The 20,234-nt window shown below is 40.2% G+C and overlaps 1 protein-coding gene across 3 annotated transcripts in view; it reads right to left on the bottom strand.

Annotated features, from left to right (window-relative positions):
- Positions 1-7,173: 7,173 nt before the first annotated feature.
- MYO6 (myosin VI) overlaps positions 7,174-20,234 on the bottom strand; it is a 117,920-nt gene continuing 104,859 nt past the window's right edge. For 2 of the 3 annotated variants that reach the window (XM_056856387.1, XM_056856383.1), the window contains 5 exons: positions 16,451-16,554; positions 15,037-15,168; positions 11,471-11,497; positions 9,396-9,614; positions 7,174-7,623 (listed from right to left, as the gene is read on the bottom strand). In XM_056856387.1, the coding sequence (XP_056712365.1) occupies positions 7,424-7,623; positions 9,396-9,614; positions 11,471-11,497; positions 15,037-15,168; positions 16,451-16,554 (682 nt within the window). In that variant the 3' untranslated portion in view covers positions 7,174-7,423. The remainder of the gene's footprint in view (positions 7,624-9,395; positions 9,615-11,470; positions 11,498-15,036; positions 15,169-16,450; positions 16,555-20,234) is intronic. The other variant, XM_056856385.1, reaches the window with a different exon arrangement.

Raw genomic sequence — 20,234 nt, 5'->3', positions numbered from 1 at the left:
AGAAAAATGGCTGCTTTGGCAATTGAACTCTATGGCATTGAAGTCCCTCCCCTCCCCAAACCCCGCCCTCTTCAGGCTCCTCCCCCAAAATCTCTCGTCGGTTGAGAAGAGGGACCTGGCAACCCTACGCCTACAGAACAGATACTATTGTCTACCTCCCCCTTCCTTCTGCAATTCCCTGTAGCTCCCCAAACGCTACTCCTCAAGGACTGCATAGGACATCACCGGAGGTTGCACCAAGACAGAGAAATCCATGGAAACGGAAGCCCCCTCCCATAGTATTCTCTGCTGGTTTTGGCTCTACAGCTAAATAGCTCAAATATATGAAACATTGATTGCCAAAGAAGCCTGCAGCATGGGACAGACTTCATTCCAGAAATTAACTCTCTAAAGGTCTGAGGAACTTTCTAAATAGCTTTCCAGTAAATGTCAAATGCTTCCTAAGCACTTTTGTTTCCGCAGGTTTTCAGCAAGACAAATACTTGCATTACTCGAGCACGCTGTTCAGGATAAATGAAGTTTTCAGGAAAGAGGGAAGCAACCATGACAGCTTCAGAAAACTATTGTTTTTCATAAAAGTGAAGACACTAACCGATGCTTTTATTTTTCCTTACAAAAAAAGGGGTGCACCTCATTTTTCACAGTACTGTCCAACTTCATTCCATATCCTTTACTATTCATGAATGCAGTGCTAAATGTATTTAATAAATGTACAGTGTTTATATGATTTTTTTTGGTTACTTTTAAGCTTAGGTATCAGTGCAGAAGTCTATGATGTTACTATCAATAGTATTATCTCCCAAACTAAAGGCAGTAAAGGGGATGACCCATATGCTAATAATTGGAGAAATAGTAATGTGGTAACTATTTAGAAGCATAAATGCTGGTTAATCCTGAATCGGGAATTTATTTAAGGCTTTCCATAGAACTTTGAAACTGCTTAGCATCACAGCCGGTTGTTAGGGTTTATCTCCCTAGCATTCCCCCATTAAACTAGCTGCAACTGTATATAAATACATACCCATCATATAAATAATGGACACTCAAATCATAGCATTTTCACAGAGAATAAACTGGATTATGGAAATTATGTATGACTGCGCTATTGCTGCTGTGGATAACTGCAAATACAGAGCCACCGAACCACTCTCATGGAGTGTTTCATTACAATGAGCAACATGCAGCACTGGGGGGGCGGGGGGAGAGAAAAACTTTGTGCTAAACTCATCACCTCTATTTAAATGTTGGGTTTCTCTGTGCATTCAGCTCTGCATAAGCCTACCCTGAATACAGCCAGTGGTTCCCCCACCCAAGCCAAGCAGGTTAATATATTTGGTGTGAGCTGGGGGTGGGTCTCACAGGTTTCTTCTTCCAACCCTTGCTAGAATGCCTGCAGATTATACGGGATTTCCACAGGGGAGGATGCCGCTTCAAATAGCGAACATTGCTCACAAGCGTCTTCTCCCCTCACTTGTACAGATGCTTCGTAGCCACTGTTCATTTCAAACAGACATGCTTAGGACCGTTTCTCACAGGTCGGTATGCATTATGGCATTATCTCACTAGGATTTAGCATTCATTCTCTTACCAAACAGCATTTTACTTCAAAGATCAAGTGCATTTCTGCTCTGAATGTAATCGTGGTACCCTGAACCATCTCTCTCCTGTGTGCATTTAGGCACTGGGTTGGACCTGAGAATTCCTCAAAACAAGGCAAGTTTGTGGAAAGGATTTTTGCCATACCCCCTTTCTCTTTGCAGCTTTCTGCCCCTCCCCACAATTTCTGAGGGTACTTCAGCATGAACCATGGCAAAGGGAGACTGCAATGAAGAAAAAAGCTCTTCTGCAAATTTGTTGTTTGTGGAAAGCTCAGATAAAGCCTCTTATCCAAGCAATAAAATAGATTGCTTTCCACATGTGATTACTACTCAAGAGTCAATATACATAAGGCTGAGATAGTCTTCATCTATTTACTCTTCTGTGGTGTCATGAAAATATGCCTACCATGCTATACTTTTATGCTTTGTAGATACTGCGCTAGCGGTGAACACCTCCCCAAGAGAGAGTAATCTCAAGGTTACAATGCCGGCACAATTATTTATGCATAAATGCAGATGTCATCTTGAAACCACTTAAGGGGGGGGGGCAGAAAACATGAAGCCAAGGTACTGTTTCATACTCTAGATAGCACTTAAAGCATACATCTGCAGGAGACCCAAAACACACAATGGGCATTACTGGTGGTGTAATTTAAGACTGTTCACTATATTTTCATTTCAGAACCATTTTTTGTATGTGTTTGTTCATATCAATTTCTACTAGACAAGCAATACTTATTTTTACATGGTGGTTTTAATAATGAAACATTTGTTCTTGACCATAATTTATCAAATCAAATATTAACTACCAAATATCATGAGCATGTTTTGTATTTCAATAAAATTATTTAACTGAATAAATGTGTCGAGAAACTGTCTCTATGGTAGAAGAACAAGAGTTGGTTTTTTATATGCTGACTTTCTCTACCTTTAAGGAGAATCAGACAAGCTTACAATCTCCTTCCCTTCCTCTCGCCACAACAGACACCCTGTGAGGTAGGTGGGGCTGAGAGAGCACTAAAAGAGCTGTGACTAGCCCAAGGTTACTCAGCTGGCTTCATGAGTAGGAGTGGGGAAACCGTCCCGGTTCACCAGATTAGAGTCCGCTGCTCATGTGAAGGAGTGAGGAATCAAACCTGGTTCTCCAGATTAGAATCTTTAACCACTACACCACAACATGCTCCTTTGTAATACTTTTACAAAGTATTACAACTGAACACTTTTAAATTTATTTTCATTATTTACAGTCCCCCTTTCTCACTTGGACTCAAGGCGGATTACACAGGGTGAATCAATACAGTCAACAGAATAGGACATTCAATAAATAAGGCAATAGGATTAGGGTTGTAGAACCAACCATAAATCTAAAAGCAAAACTGAAGCAGAACCCAAGTATAAACACGACACATCAAATGATGCAAAAATTACATCCTGCCTACAGCAGGCTATACATAGCAGTATAGATCACAGTCCTTAAGAATTTATCCAAGTAACTTTGTGAATGATTTTGTATAGTGCACCCCTACTGCCTGCATAGAAAAGCCCCCTTGAAACATTCAGTTTTGCATAGCTTGTGGAAATCCAGGAGAATGGGATCTTTTTTTGGGGGGGGGGAGGGCATCTAAGCTATTAAAGCAGTAGTAATAAAAATGTTTCACAATATTAACATATTAAAACCCTGTAATTTAAAGATTATTCAAGCAAATAATGCCCCTAACCCAGCTAGATATAGTAGTAACTAAAGGCAAAACTAAAGGTGAAGTTGCAGAACCATAAAAAGATAGCTCACCTTTCTAGGTTTCTTTTGCTCCATATGCTGTCTGGCTAGCTAAGCAGCTTTGGGGGAGAAGGTTACAGTGGGGGGGAGGGAGAGAAGAAAACACCCATGTCTGCTCTTGAAAGAAAGAGCAATCTAAAAAAATGTTCATTTGTGTGTTTTTTAATTTAGCATGTTATAAAAGAGAGCTTATATACAGAGTTTAATAGCAAGTATTTTTTAATATGAAATGTTCTTCATTTATTCGCTTTAATTGCTACATGGAGAAAATAAATGCAACATTAAAGTGTTTCACACCTTTTCAATCCGTTTCCATTAGTTCTTAAATAATATTCTAAACAGATCAAAAAACTATTCATTTTGTTGCAATTTTCAATACATAATTAAGGTCATTTGATAAAGTTCTTGAAATATTTTAAGGGAAAATAGCCCAGAAATATAACAGATAGAACTACAGAAGATAAGCAACTTCCCAGTGGAATATAAATGGTATTATGCTGTGTACAGCTCTGGTTAACTAGGACCATTACATGCCATGACTTCAGTAAATTCAAAACTGCATATTCAGCACTCCGCGACTGCAATCTGCACAGGTAAAATTGCCATCAGAGGTCAAATGCCACAGGGAGAACTTCTGAAACACAGGGCATTCAAGAGCAATCAAGTGACATATGTTCATGTATACTTTAGCTGAACTGGGACATTCAGAGAAGCAATGGGAAAGCAAGAGATAGCTTCTACCTGCAACAGAAAACTTAGTATTTTATCCCTTAAAAGGAAATGTCCTTTTCTATTAATTTTCTCATGTTGGTGTGTCATGTCAGATCATGCACTTATCCAACTAATTCCAAAGTAATACGGGACATTATTTGGTGTTGCATTTAAAGACCACTTCCTGAAAGGCATTTTGTACACCGGTTCAAAATACCCAAGAACAAACATCAATTCTGAATGGTGCACGCATGTATACACCATACACTCTTTTAAAACACGAGTGGTAGCCAGAAAGGATGCTAAATAGGAAAGAAGAGACAGTATTGGGTCCCGAACCCTTGATGTACGAGCAAAGCACTTCTGCGCAAGGGAGAGAACATGATTTCCAGAGATTCCCCCCTTGAGCACTTCAGCACAGCATTGCCTTGTATTTCTGCCCCCCCCCCCTTTGAGCGAGGGGCAGCAGGAAAAGGTGTCATTCAGAGATCTCAGGATCAATTCCATACTTCTATACAGGTGCACCATTTCAAACAGGGGTGCTGGGTGACTGTAAGACATTCCCACATACCAGATGAGGAGAATACAGAGAACATCAGATCACAGTTAAAATAGGGAGATTTTTGTAAATCAAAATGCATTTTCATCTCATCTGAATAGGGAACTGGGAGAGGTAGGAAAAGCTCGTATGGTAACATTGAAACAATTCCTCATTGCCTAAAAAGCTCAGTTCAGGTTACCATCTCCAAAGTTTTAACTATAGGCATGGACATTAATTGTAACAAATAAGGCAAGGAAAATATAACCAAACAACAGAGATGGTGTTATTACAGAAACTTGTCAGGCCAATGATTGAATTAAACTAGGCTCTCACACAGCCCATCACATAGTAACGTGAAGATTTGATTTACCATGCCTTTAATTTAACTTGTATCCATCTGAACATTCAAATTGTATTGTGTCATCCTGATCCAATAAGGATGATAATGATTCTCCAAGGGCAGAAGCAAGCTTATGGGCAGAGTTTACCTCTGTGCCAAGCATCATACTTGCAAATTAAACACTGAATGAAGAAACATACCAGACCCCCAAACAAAAAGGGCTGCGTAGAATATATTGGATTTTAAGATCCATAGAGGGAATGCTGATGTGAAGCCAGGCTTTCCCACCCCCTCCCCTCAGGAGCATCCAGCACCCCCCCCCAAAAAAAAACCTGCTACCAAGGGCATTAGGGGATCCTCCAGAATGATAGCAGATGTTACATGTGGGAATGCAACAGGGACAGAATAGGTGGGAATTAGAGCCCACCACTTAAGCAAGCAGAAGTGCCTTTAGTCATTTACAAATGTTCTTAACACAGTTATACCCTTGCCATCTAGTACATGGCACTGCACATTGGGGAAGATTTTCTTTACATCCAAGCCATGATCATGATTTCTGGATCAAAATTGCATGTGGGACCTCGGTCAGTATTGTCATATTTGGCAGTACCAATCCACTGTTGTGTGTGTGTGTGTGGGGGAGGTGAGCCTTCCACATGTTGCTGACCAGTTGCCCACAATCCATTTGGTGGGCTGGTGTTCTTGGAACTGTGGACTGGTTTCCTAGGCCATGCCCTAGAACTGGTGACCCTTTGGACACAGTCATCAGCTCCCATCTCCGTTAAGAGTACGAGCCTCAAAACAGGTTCAGTGTTTACATGCTACCCAGCTCTTTCTCTCTCTCTCAAAAACAAACGAAGAAAAAACTGGCAGTCACAGGGGGAGGCCAACCACTTTCTTGTAGTTACACTTCAGTGTGGGGAATAGTTTTGCCAACAAATCTGCTGTGCCATAAAGTAGCAATCACAGTGTCTATAGAAAGTGTATCTGAAGTTTTAAATACTTATAGCCAAGGAAAGTAATTAAACTTTTAAATATAATAATAAAAAAACTCTGTTCTTCACTTCTCCAACATGATTTTGTTTTTAAGCAGGGTCTGTACTCCCCCCCCCCCGCCCCAGTATTGTTTCCCCAAATCTCCTAACACTGAGATTAACAGCTCCATCAGTAAAGGCAACTTGAATCAGTGTGATACAAGAAATCCCTATACCTTAGAATTTTAATTATCATCAAGAGAATTGTGGCAAAAAAAAGGAGAAAGAAACCCACAAAGCCTGAAGTTGAGAGATTAGTGACAAAAAAGTCCGTAAGATTAGAAGAGAAAGTTTTATCATGTTAACTTTATGAAATTAAACTATTTGAAGCACCATAGGTTTGTAATTAGATGTTCCAGTGCTGCACCACTTATCAGTGGTTTGAAAAATTCTGACAGAAGCCATCTAATCTATGTGCATCACATTGAAGTAGAAAAGGACTATGGAATTCAGCCTATACTATTCCAGTCATGCTCTGAAGCCTTGGAAAACAGAACACATTTCCCTTATGCTTTCAATCCTCAGAGGAGCTAGAGATGTATCTTGGGTAATATTTGTAAAATAATATCTAACTTAATTTTACTTGCATAAATTAAGAAAGCATTTCCAAGAATGTTGTGACAGAAAAATAAAAAAGAATTGCCTCAACAAATTCATGTAAAAAAAAAACAGTTAAAGGGGGAGAAACACACCAACAAAAAATGCTTAAATTTGAATTCAAATGTCTCAACGCCTCCATTGCTAAAGTACTTCAAAAACATCCATCCTGCTCCCAAAGAGCGTGGTGAAATCTGCATTCTACTTAAGACACACCTCCCAATAATGCATTGCCAAAAAGGTATACACGTGTATCAAGCAACTCTGAGAAATCAGCATGTAGTGTCTTTCACCCCTATAAAAGTTTGCTTTAGCTTCTCCACAAAAGAAGTTAAAAGTTAAGGCCTCACAATTTCAGTTGTAAGATGCAGTGTTCTCTTTTTGTTACACTATCCTGATGAAACTAATTTTCCAGAAATAAACCTCCTTATGTCAAAAGGAAGTATGTTGTGACATGAAGTCAAAATGCCGTTCATGATAGTATGTGCTTAGATTGTGGTAGTGTGTTACTTTACACGACAGTACTCAGTGTTACGACAGACGCTACATGGAAGAATCAGCATATGGACAAAAAGCAAACCATGTATGTGACTGAAACACTTGCTTAGATTGACAGAACTAATGAGTTCACTACACCAATTAAAACAGCAGAAGTACAATTAAAAACTGTCATGATTAATAAAACCTGCTTACTTTATATTAAACACCTGTCTAAGATTATGGAATGTTTTAAGTGTCCTCTGTTGCTCAGAGGAACTCTTCCCTTTATTGTTAAGGTAGGAGGAGCTCTCAGCTGCAAACTGCCAACGGTGCGAAGTGACTACTTTATTTCAACAAGTTCTGCAGCATAGCAGTTGCGTAAGTAGGCCGAGCTTGTTTACTCTCAATCGCATTCTGAAGGTACTGGATGCCCCCACAGCGCTCCCAGATCTCTTCAAACTGCCTTGGTAAAATTTCGGCGCCACGTTTGCGAGTCAAGCCTGTCTCTTCGAGATTGAGCTCACACATCTCCATGTCATCCTTGCCTGAAACAGATAAAACAAGAACATCCTCAGTTTCAAAAAATATACAAGATGGACCCCATAGTTTCTGCCACATAAAGGCTACTACGAATTATTTTCAGTCAGACAATTGATTTGCTCCTGAAATCTTGGGGGAACCATTTAGATTTAGCACATGAAGCCAGGATCAGAGAATAAAACTGTGGGACTGCTGTGCAGTATGTCAAGCCGTTCTGGGCCCTAATGATTTGCCCTTGCTTTATAAAAAGAGGACAGGATACAAGTAAGATACATTGCCTTCAATGTTTAGGTTTTAAAAAAAACACACAACTATTTGTCTATTCTTTTCTCATCAGCCTGTACCACAACAGAATGTAAAAAGAGGAGACAGCCTGTTCAGATATTTCCCTGAATACATAAGGGCAGCCTGGCTGAGAGAAAGCTAGGCTAAAAATATTGGCCCACAGCGATGGCTCATGTGAGAATGTTGGTATGTTGCATGTATTCTGAGGTATACCACTAAGAAAGATGTGTCCAAGATGGCTGTAAGCCCAACTGATTCAAGTAGAATGTACAACTAAGACCAAATGACTGTAAATGCTCTGTATTACACATACAACTTTCACAGAGACTCCATGTAGTTCAGCCAAGTTCATTCATCTGCAATGATGTGACACTGGGCACACACAAATGCCAAAAGCAGAGCCTTCACCATTTTGTCATAGGGGTTTCTGGCAATCCTTGGAATAATAGGGTTGTACACGCCAGCGTGGAATAGTGGTTTAAAGTGGCAGACTCTAATCTGTCGAACTGGGTTCGATTCCCCACTCCTCCACATGAAGCCAGCTAGGTGACTGTGGGAGTCACAGTTCTCTCAGCCCAAGCAGAGGCAGGCAATGGTAAACCACTTCCGAACATCTCTTGCCTTGAAAACCTTAAGGGGTCAACGTAAGTCAGCTGTGACTTGATGGCATGTGTGCACATGCACACGCAAGCATTAGAGTATAGATCAAGCATGGTATGTTACACATATGTAACCACACCACTTTACCGAAAAAATCCTACATTACAAATGATGTGCAATTAATGAAGATTATTTGTTGCTGCTGCACCATGGGCCTAAACAGGATGGGGCCCTCGTGGCAATTTTTAGATGACTAAAATTTTCCACTAAAATAACATTGGCGGCCACAGGTTGGACCCACATCTGCTGTAATGCGTAGTTTGGCTCAGAGTCTGCCTAGGATTGCACTGCTAATGTGCTTATTAAAATCACAGGCCACTTAATTTTCATTAACACAAATACACAAAGAATTTCTCTTCCTACCCAAAAAACAAAAGAAAAAAAATTCTAAATACACTGTGATATCTGTCATTAAGCAGCACAGTATGTACTGTGACAATTTCAGTATTTAGCAAACAGGGACCAAGGTAACAAGTTATAAATATACGTGGACATGAAAATCATGATCAGCCTCAAAATTTGCATGTACTAGGACTGAGATTTATTATGTAAAGTCATAATCAGGGATTACCAAATACGAAGTTTTCAGCTATGTATTCAGTTACGTGATTGTAAGCTGTGCAACAGTGATCAAAAAGTTAGTTCTTTGAATAAAAATCTTTGGCTTTGCATTTCTATAACATTATAGCTAAAGCTTCATAAGCAGTCTCATTTGAGCTCCTCTTCGGCTTCAACACAGTCAAGGTCTTGATTGCCTTGGTTTACCCACCAAACAAATTTTATAATTCCATTTTTATTCCATATTAAACATTTTTTAAAAAGGTATACTAACCAGCGACTAGCAAGATGGGTGGCTTATCAGGATGGAGTTCCATTTGACGAGCAATCCACGGTCCATCGAAATGTGCATACCACCAACCTTTCTTTTTGTTCTGGGGGTCTTTGTACTGGTCCGCCGGACGGATGAAAGGAATACGGAAGTAACGCTGCTGCCGGTTCATTTCAATCTCCTGCTGTTTGGCAGGTAATTGACTTGTTGGGTTCTGTTGAGCTATTAAGAATAATCAGTGTTAAAATGTGTAGATAAGCATCAAAGTCAGTCAAATACCACAACCTTTGTTGGCTCTCTACCAAAAGTATGGAAACTGTGAATATACCGGTACGTTAATTTTAAAAAATGAAAACATGCAGCATCTTGCATTTTTCTAAACGTTTCCTGAAAAATTATTGATTTGTTTCACAATGGCAATCACTGTAAATTGGGACCTTGGCTGCGATCCCTTGCCAATGGCACTATGCTGCCTCTCGACTAGGATTAATCCAAATGACAGTGCCATGTTGGCGTGTGTAAAAAGAAACATTCTTTAGTTATTCATACAAACACTACAGTCACCGATATAAAAAGATTAGTTGCTTATCCATAAATATAGGGTAGTGTTTGCAGCAAATGCTTTTACAGTTTTCTAAGTCACTGTAGTAATTAGTGTAGATGAAGTGGGAGAAAGGCTGAGAGATGGGCACAAAACAAGAAATAGTACCTCATCTTGGCCTACCTTCCATTCTACATACTAAGATAGAAGGGGGAAAGCAAAGTCCTAAATTTTGTAAAAACACCCTTTAAACAACTGATCGTTGAAAAGGCTAATAGCTCACTACAGCATTTAAGGTGTCTCATACAACAGGAGACGCATGTTGAGTGGGGTCATTTACTATTAAGAAAGGCTACACATAATGATATTTGAACCCAGTACCTTGTACTTGACTGCATCTTTGCAACCAGCCATTTTCCCACTAGAATCAGTTTATCGTGTCTACATTTATATAAGAGAAGAACTCTTAACCATAACTGTTCATTTAAAAAACCCAGATGTTAAGAATTCAAGTCTTTTGTGATCAACTGTGCACACTGTCATTCAATATAAGAGGAGTAATTAACCATGAAGCCTTCTAAGCATAAGCCAGCCAGCAAGTAGTGAATCTGGTTATGGATTCCGGTTCAATTAATATGGATGCAACTGCTGTCACAAGTGATTTATTTATTTTTCCATATTTATAGACTTAAGTGTTGGAAAAGAGAACAGAAAAGTGCCTCTTGCCCCAACAAATATTATGGTTGTACATACAGAAATAAGAACTGTTTAGCCAGGTGTATAAAGCAATAACTGCTTGGAAGATTCCCCAGCACAAATAGCAACAGAGAATAAAAAAATCCATATCAAGAAAATGAGCAAAAAAGACCGTTATGCACTAGCTGGTCTTCCATTGTAATTACAATGTACATTTATCAATTGACATCAGCACAAAGAGTCCATACATTTTATTTAGGAGAATTCTGAGGCCAGTTAACTTGCATTTAAATTAACGGCCTGTAGAATAATTCATTTCTATTAATCACCTCCATGTGTATACTAGAAAATGGAGGCCATCGCAATGAACCACTGATGAGCACTGAGAATTTCCTTGCATTTCAAAGGCAACTAGTCTTTTTTCCTCATCCCCAATGCGTAGCCCAGACCCATCCAAAAATTTATCTCCACAGTGAACAAAACCAATTTCCCTGTAATCGAGAAAAATAATTTTTTCTTTCTAAAAACAGCACCCCAGTGTTAGTTTTTGTTCTAAAGGTGTTAGTTGATTAACAACTATTGTAATGTTTTGCTACAACAGAAGAACAGATACTCACTGGGAGTAGTAAAAAAATGGAAAGCTATATAATGTACAGCATTCAAAAATTATTCCTTGTTATAAATTAATATTTCTAAAATAGTCAGAATATCTTGACATGTCCATGAATACTGTTAGATAAAATTATTGAACGTACCTTGGTTTAATACCAGTGTAGCAAAACACTGTTCTGTTAGCACTATACTTTAAAATTAGCTGAATTAAACCATTTCCCCCACTTACTTGAGTTGGTCAAAAATGGTGCAAAATCTGCAAACAAACGTTTAATACTGAAGATACCATAAAACATTTCAATCTTGTGAAGGTTTAATTTTCAGTCATGCAATAAATTGTGTAGCCACTAACAACTGACAAAAACAGCTGGCTTGTATAGAAATGGATAGTTGGATGCAAAAGGGTTGGATTCTACCTATTTGTTTCTGACACAAGAAGGTTAAGGGGGCTTTGTGGCCCCTCAAAATTCTTTACCAGGGATCATGGAAATAGTATGGATAAAAACCTACGTGAGACAGGATTGCGGTGAGGAAAGGAATCAGACATGGGAACATCAAAGCTAACCTAAATAAATGTGGAAAACTTGCAGCACCATCTTGAAACACGGGGAAAGGATAGGGAGTCACCAGAGGAATATCCCTGGAAAGCATTTCCTGTGGAAAGGAACATGGGCATACCATGTTGCCCAAATACCCAGAAAAAAACCCATGCTAAAGGCATTTTTTTCCTTTCATTTCCAGATATTGAGATTATTCAGTAGATCTACTGACAGAGGCCAGAATGTTGCGCCCAACACTCTGTAATCTTCATCTCCCTTAAACAGTTCCAAGTGAGATGTGCAACAGCATACAGTCGCTTTTCACAAGCGTGTGAACCGGTGTCGGTGGCTTATCAATGGGATCCATGTGCACTAGACATCCTCTGCAGTGGGGTGTGCATCCTCCTGCTCTAGCGGTTCCATTTGCGCAACATCAGTGGTTTCCAAGGATACCTTGTGCAAATGAAGGGCTAGCAGAATGGGAAGCATGCTCTACGACAGAAGTTATCTAGCATACATGGAACCCGATCACAGGATCCAAGCCTAAATTCCTCTAGTGATGCATTTCCCTGGTACAAAAAACAAAAGGGGAAAGGTAAGACCCAACCTAAAACCAATGCTGAGTTCCCAAAAGTTGGGTGGAAAAAGATTCAGTTATGTATAGAAATATATTTACTGTCCTTGCTCTTCTGGCTCTATTGACTCATTAGCCCATGCCCTTTTGGAATGCCGCTTTTACGAGGAACTTCGATCGCACTATATTTCCCCCCTTTTAATATACAAATCCAATGCCTCTGTGACTGACATAATGCCTTTTTTACTAAGTGATAGGGACCCCAAGGCTACATTGTCAGTGGCAAGATTTGTTTCAGTCCTTATATCCCTCCAACACTAGATATATGCTGCTCAAGATCAATTGATCAAGGAGCTTCTAAGGGATAAAAGGAAAGAAATATATTTATTTGAAGGTGCTGATATCTACAGATAGATAGATAGATAGACAGACAGACAGACAGACAGACAGACAGACAGACAGACAGACAGACAGACAGACATCTCTCAGGTTTATCTGGTTGATACTGGTATGCACACCTTGTATGGAAGGCTAACACAGCCCAGAAAAGAACAAGCAGAAAGTATTCCACGGGCAGTGGGCTCTTTAATTTTATAGAATATATAGAACACAGTCAAATTGGTAATACATCCCTACATACATATCTGTGCTGTTATTATTTTTCTATAATACAGTTATACATGTTATAACATGTATTTGTGTGCATTATAAGCGATGTTATTAGACCACTGATGAAGGCCAGGGGGCTGAAACACGTTTGGATTGTGGTTATACAGCCCATTCCTGAGCTGTCGGCGACTGGGGACAGTGGGGAGGAGGCATAGCCGCCTTTTAAAGGCTTCTTGTTTTTTCAATGGGGCTTTTCGCAATGCTGTTCGTCCCAGTGGTGTACCAGGGTGAAAGGGGACAGGAGGCTGCCTACAGGTAGCCACGCCCCCCAGAACGCCCCGGGAACACCCCTAGGACACTGGCACGCCCCCCCCGGAATGCCGGTGTGGGCCTTTATGTCAGTGGGACGCAGGCGAAAGACCCAGCCGGCGTCCAGGGGTGGTGCTGTGCGGCAGCACCAGGAGACTGGTGTCGGGGCCTTCCCACCAGCATTAGGGCCACTCACAACGGCGTAAGTAGCCCGGGCTCCGGCACAGGGGACCCAACGCCAGCACAGCACCTTCCTGGCCTCCTGAGGACTTTCATCCTCAGAAGCCAGGGATGGGCTGTCAGTTTATCAACCTGTATTAGTTGCCATTGTACTTTTTTAATATATTTTTTTATGTTTTTAACATAGATATCAGCACCTTAAAATAAATATATTTCTATACATAATTGAGTTTTTTTCCACCCAACCTTTGGGTACTCAGCATTTCCCTGGTATGCCAGTGAAAAAGTTCAGACCCTTACCCCCAGGAGACAGCAGCAAGCAATCTGAGCCAACATGCCAAATCTATCCTAGATACTTTTAAGAACATAAGAAAAGCCCTGCTGGATCAGACCAAGGCTCATCAAGTCCAGCAGTCTGTTCACACAGTGGCCAACCAGGTGCCTCTAGGAAGCCACTAACAAGACGAGTGCAGCAGCACCATCCTGCTGCACTCCTCAATTACATTATGAATGAAACAGAGGCTGTTCACATAAGCATATCATTATTTGATACTGCCGCAGTTATAACAGTGATTGATTAAATACCTGAACATTTTATCTGAAGAACGTAATGACAGTCTCAGAAGTTACGAAGCATAATAACTCAATAAATTTGTGCTTCTCTAAAAAAGTAAATGTTAATTTTGAACTGGTACAAGAACTGGAACCCCCCAGACAATGTTATATACACACAAAAATTTTATTTTGACATAACTGTAACTTGTAAGTGAATTTAACCTCTCTCTCACACACACACACACACACACCTGGAAAAAAAACCTAGTCTTGCATTTGAGTACTGTAACAAACAGTTACCATTTATTCTGTAACAAATGACATTTGAATTGATTGCTCCTTTGCCAAATTATGCTTCAAATCAGTGTCTCCTATGACATTTAATGTTCAAGATGAAAATGGAAAAGCAGAGTCAATATGGCTTATTAGTAATAAAAATGGAATGTGTTACGTATATTCTAGTTACTTCAATATTTCTAGGTATTGAATGTCTGGCAGTGGCATTAGTGTGAATTACTACATATGCCAAGGAAAGCTGAAATCTCAATTTTGCTGAGGATAACAGCAAATCAGTGGCGCTCCAGTGAAAACGCAGCAGGTGGGGCCTGATGCTCACTGGTTTGTGCCATGTAATAACTAAGGTGTAAAGGAGTCAAGCTGGAAAAGCTTAGAAAGGGCTTCGCTCATCCATCCACTGTTATCATTGAGTCAGGAGTTTCTTCCAAGGAAAACTGACTGATGGCCCAGGTTATCCCCATGTCCCTTCTATCATATCTGGCTGCACCTTTCATCCTTTGTGCAGGCACATTTGTGCACTGCCCCTCCTTTCCACCTGTGGCATGCTATGGTCTGAACAGGATAGCAGGTAGGGTCAGCCTTTTAAAATACTGTGCGGAACAACTTATTTTACGATTCTTTCACAGCATTTCCATCAGCCTGATAAGAGTCAATTTTCACAACATTATGTCACCCCCCCCCCCCCAACTGCAACTTTTTCCCAGCGTTTTTAGAAAAAGAACTTTCCCTCACCATAGTCAGTAACTGATTTGGGAGCTCGCTGTTCTGCATCTGCATTGCGCTTCTTATTCTTGGATTTCCAAGCATGGTAGACTTTTAGCCGCCTGTGAAACTCTTCTCTGCAAGCTGCCAGCAGTTCTATGTCTGTCTCAAAAAAAACAGTGAAGGAAGTAAGAAAAAGCAATAAAGAAGTTTAATAAGAGCTGTTTACATAATCACATCAGCAAAATAACTTCAGAGCAAGCCATAAGCGTAATGTATCCTTTATAGTATAAACAGACAAGCAATTTGCAAAAAAAATAGGAACATTAAAAAAAAGCAAACATGACTGCAATAAGCTCGTTACAATGCCAACAAAATGCAGGCAGTTATAAGTTATCAAAACACCTGGGAAAATGACACTGAAATCTGATTTACAGTCTCTACTTTTACAAACACCCTGACCTGGGTAGCTCAGGCTAGCTCAATCTCATCAGATCTTGGAAGCTAAGGAGGGTCAGATGACCTGATTACATACTGGGCCCCACATGTTTTCTTAAATGAAGGACCTTCCTTCACCTAGCATAGAAACATAAATAGGTTTTCTACTTTAAAACTGGAAGATGGTAAATAGGAACTCTCCTTTTTAAACATATGTTGAAAAAAATAAAAATAAACCCTAAGATCTATATGAGAGAACAGATCAGATTAAGTTCAAATTTTAGATGTCATCTGTTCTCCAGGCTTCTGAGAAAAAGTTCTCTGGACTATCAAGCAGAATCTCTCTCATTCTTCCACAAAATAGTCAGTGGAAGTGAAAAAGGCAGAGTGGGCTTTTGAAATATGGATCATGCACTTCCTATTTACTTCATTTACACTCCACTTTTCTCCACATTGGGAACCAAAGTGGCTAACAACACTCTCTCCTTCTCCATTCAATACTTACAATGACCCTCTGAGGTAGGTTAAACTGACAGTCACTGGCCCAAAGTCACCCAGCAACCTTCCATGGCAGAGTGGGGATACAGACCTGGGCCTCCTAGATTCAAGACCAACACACCACACTGGCTCTCTATAGGTCAAACAAATCTAAGCTATTCACATTTACAAATAGTCATCAAAAACCAAATCTGTTTGGCCTGGCAATATGTAGATTAAGCTTGAATGCGACATGCAATTAAAACTCCCAATGACTAAGAAATGTACAGCAGAGCTCAACATTCGCTCTTTGAAAATAAGTTTATGTATCAGAGGGGGGGGAATCAATGATGTAAAAAGCATCTCTCACTAGTGTTGACTCAAGAAACATTTAAAAAAGTCTACCATCCACCCTTATTAGATTTACATCAAGAACTTCATTATTCACCCCAGCGTTACAGAATTCTATCAGAGAATGGAACATGAATACAACAAATTTCTTCTCACCTGGAACAGAACAGCTACTTACCACAAGAAGTATTGATTGTATCACGTAACTCTGCATACTTCCATTTGCTGAGGTCATGCTTTTTAGTGCCAGCTGCAGCTTTGGTGGCTTGAACTGAAGGTCCCCTATGAGTCAATTTGAAAATGTATAGTACTGTTCAAGGCAGGAATCAGTCAAGCCACTGGCCAAATGAGATAACTGCCTTGACCTCCCCACAACTAAATTATACTTGCTGATGAAATCTGGAGGGAAAAAAGCAAGGGATTTTGTGGAAATGCTGTGAATGGTGATGACTGCCTTGTTCATGGGCTCCCAAAGCAGGGTTTTTTGAGAGACTACTGGCTGGGCTGAGAAGTTCATACCAATGAGCCCAGGGCTGACTGGGAAAACACGAAGTGTAAAAAGAAGCTCAGAGAATGTAAGTTCTGAGAGTTTTAAGTGAGAAATAGCAGTGATGGTCTGCAGGTAGCCTTTGGTCGTGGAGAACCAAAATGTGCAGCGAAGGCAGCTGAGACTGATTTGAGGAACAGAAAGCAAAAGGATGCCATTACAACTGTGAAGAATTATCTCCAACTCTTGAGAACTGCTGAATGTTCTTAAGCCTATACAAATAAAATGTTTTATTCCACTTCACTCCTTTCTGGCCGAAGGTCACATGCAGGAGTTTCCATCGTACCTTTTCCTTACACACTTGGTTCATATTGATGATTTCATAATTGCACTTTAATCACAGTTAATCTCTGTAGATGTGTTTAACAAGATACAGAAGAAACACCATAAGTCTTCTACTAGGTCTGTGCTGAGGCTGCTCTTGCGTTTGACAAACAAGTCATGAGGACTGGTCCTCACTTTAATTTTGTACTCATGCATATATGCTGTGTATCGACTATATACACACACATCCCTTTTCAAGTGGCAGAGGAGGAAACGGGTAACAACCTGCTAGATGGGATGGACTGTGGCTCAGTGGTAGAGCATCTGGCACGTAGAAGGTCCCCGGCATCTCCAGTTAAAGAGACCAGGCAAGTAGGTGATGTGAAAGACCTCTACCTGAGACCCTGGAGAGCCACTGCCAGTCTGAGTAGACAGTACTGACTTTGGTGGACCGAGGGTCTGTTTCAGTATAAGGCAGCTTCATGTGTTCATGTGTGTTCATGATGGCTAGCAGCAGTTAATAACAATGTTGCTGACTTTGTTCTTCTCCTTCACTGGTATTAAAGGCCTGGATGTGTCCAGAGGCATAAGCTGAAGGGCTCTTATCCTTCAACTCTTAGCTGCAGGACTGAAACCTCCAGCTGGAAGGGAGATCAGTCTGCAGAGAGGAAGTCTGAGAGAAAAAGACTCGGTCTGTACTTAGAAGCCTCCCCCCTCTCCTCTTTCTCTTGTTTACTTGGAGGGCATCTTGGGCATCTTCTGGGCATGGAGTAGGAGTCACTGTGTGTGTGGGGGGGTAGTTGTGAATTTCCTACATTGTGCAGGAGGTTGGACTAGATGACCCTGGTAGTCTCTTCCAACTCTATGATTCTATGACTTCTATTGTATTTTCTTTTCTGTATTGTAAAGCTGCTTTGGCTATGTCTCCACTGGGGAGAAAAGCAAGATATAAATAATTACATAAAATAAATATGTGTGCATGCATAAAATTTTAGACACATGCTTTTTAAAAAAGCATCTCTGAAACAATGGCTAGAAAAGTATTGGGCGTTGGAGTTTTTAAAACCATCACGAATCAGGGGAATTATACATCTGTCGCATTACTGAAAGGAAAGTTAGATGACAGACTTTGGTTCTCTTCCCCCACACACTTCTCTGCCTGAATTACTCTGAAATAGCTCCTAGAAAGAGTTCAGAAGTATGAAAATGTAAGATTCTGGCCAAGGACAGTGCATTCACTCTGAATTGCCTATTTCAATTTCTGCTCTACCACTTCCTCCTGTTCCTCTTAGAAACATGAACACTTTAAAATGCTAATAATGCTAATAATAACCATAATGTTAATAAGTAGTAGTGGTATCTTATGCTATAATATTCAGGTTTTTTTTTTATCTACATCAGGTTTGGATTAAACAGGATCCTACAGGGTTATTATCAAGTGACTTGAATAAAGCCAGCCATATTGATCCAACTACCCTTGAAAACAGGAACTGAATTGTCAATATTAATGCTCCATTCTATTCTTTGCTATTTAATGCAATCTCAAATGTGGCCTTTGGCCTTTCACAGAGTTGAAAAATCAATAGACTGTTATTACCACTACTACATTACTGCCCACCATGAAAATGTAGCTTAAATAGCAAATATATTCCTTGCTCTATTTAACCATCACAAAACACAAATGCATTTTAGACCTTGGTTGCGCTTATGACTACATATTCACAGAACATTAAGTGAACATAAGCCAGCCTATAAAGACGTAAAGGTTAAGATCTAAACTACTGGTACCATACGCATTCAACAGGAAAACAGTCAAGTCTGATTTCCTCCCTACAATGGCTAACCTTCTTGAACAACTGATGTGATAAATCCCACGGATTTTCCTTATTTAGCTGCATCGCCCATTGGCCCAAGTACCCAGCACACAGTTTACATCAACAGAACTAGGCCAAAAGATAGCTGGTTAAACAAGTAATCTTTAAGAACAATAATCCAATTGAGTAGCTTAGCTCTGGTCCTGCTGAGACCACAGGTTGTTGTTTTTTCTATACAACTTCAAGAGGGAAGAGCCCAGTCATTTTAAAAAAATGACTGAACACTGCAAAATAAAGGTTGGTAGCCTTTTCTTTTTTTTAAAGGCCACTTCACACATTACATTTTTTAGGTGCACTGATGATAATTTCAGCGCGTACCTAAAAAGCAATGAGTGAAAGCAGTGGTCCAAACATGCATCATATAGACACTCTTCTACATAGGAGACCCTTACATTGGGTGTGACTTCCTGCTGACTGTGTACTTAAGGGCAAATCTGAGTTTGCCACCATGCATTGGGTAAAACACACCTGTTTACTTGAATCATGCATGAACATGACATTACATCTACTGCATAAGCAAACAGGGAATTTCCCCTGATGAACTGTCTCCTGAGATTCAATAAACCAGAGGACAATGTGATTTGGCATTAACATGTCAAACAATAAAAGGCAAGCAACTTAATCCAGAGGTTTTTTTGGGGGAGATCCAGTGTGACAAGGGGCTACTTCATTCTCTTCAGTCGAAGGAAATATACCACAAGGGCAAAGAAGATGTGCAGTGCAAACAATCCATGACTCTGAAGAACCCAAGGGAGCCCTTCATTACACGACACTCCCTGTATGTAACAATGCCTGTGATTTACTTCGGCATGTACTTCCATAGGTAACAGGCTCTGTATTAGAGACATCCAGTCTGTAAATACATACCAGAAGGGCATTTCTGCATAGGTTTTTTGCTGCAGCTCAGCTTCCCAACTGTATCACTTCCCCCTTGCTCACACGGTATTGCTTGCTGGTTGTTGCTCTTCAGGTTTTTTCCCCCATGAGTTTTCCCCATTTTAAATTTTGCTGATGTTTCCTTAAGAAATGCACCTGAAGTGGTTTAGTGCAGTCAAATGTCTGCTGTGCTTTGATTAGAGGCGTCACCTACATCCACCCACTTTCCCCACCCCACTTCAAAGCCATCTCCTTTTCCTAAGGTGCTGTCTTTCCCACTGGTAGAGGCCAACTTAAAAATGTGCTTACGTCAATATATGGCTATAGAAGACTTATTGAATTCACTGAGGTTTCCTCTGAAGTAAGTATGCATAGGCCATGCAGATTTTTTTTTTGGGGGG

Source organism: Euleptes europaea, chromosome 10 (genome assembly GCF_029931775.1).
Source record: "Euleptes europaea isolate rEulEur1 chromosome 10, rEulEur1.hap1, whole genome shotgun sequence".
In the NCBI taxonomy this organism is placed as follows: domain Eukaryota; kingdom Metazoa; phylum Chordata; class Lepidosauria; order Squamata; family Sphaerodactylidae; genus Euleptes; species Euleptes europaea.
Note: the sequence above shows the minus strand (reverse complement) of the source record. Positions and strands in the feature narration are given on the sequence as shown.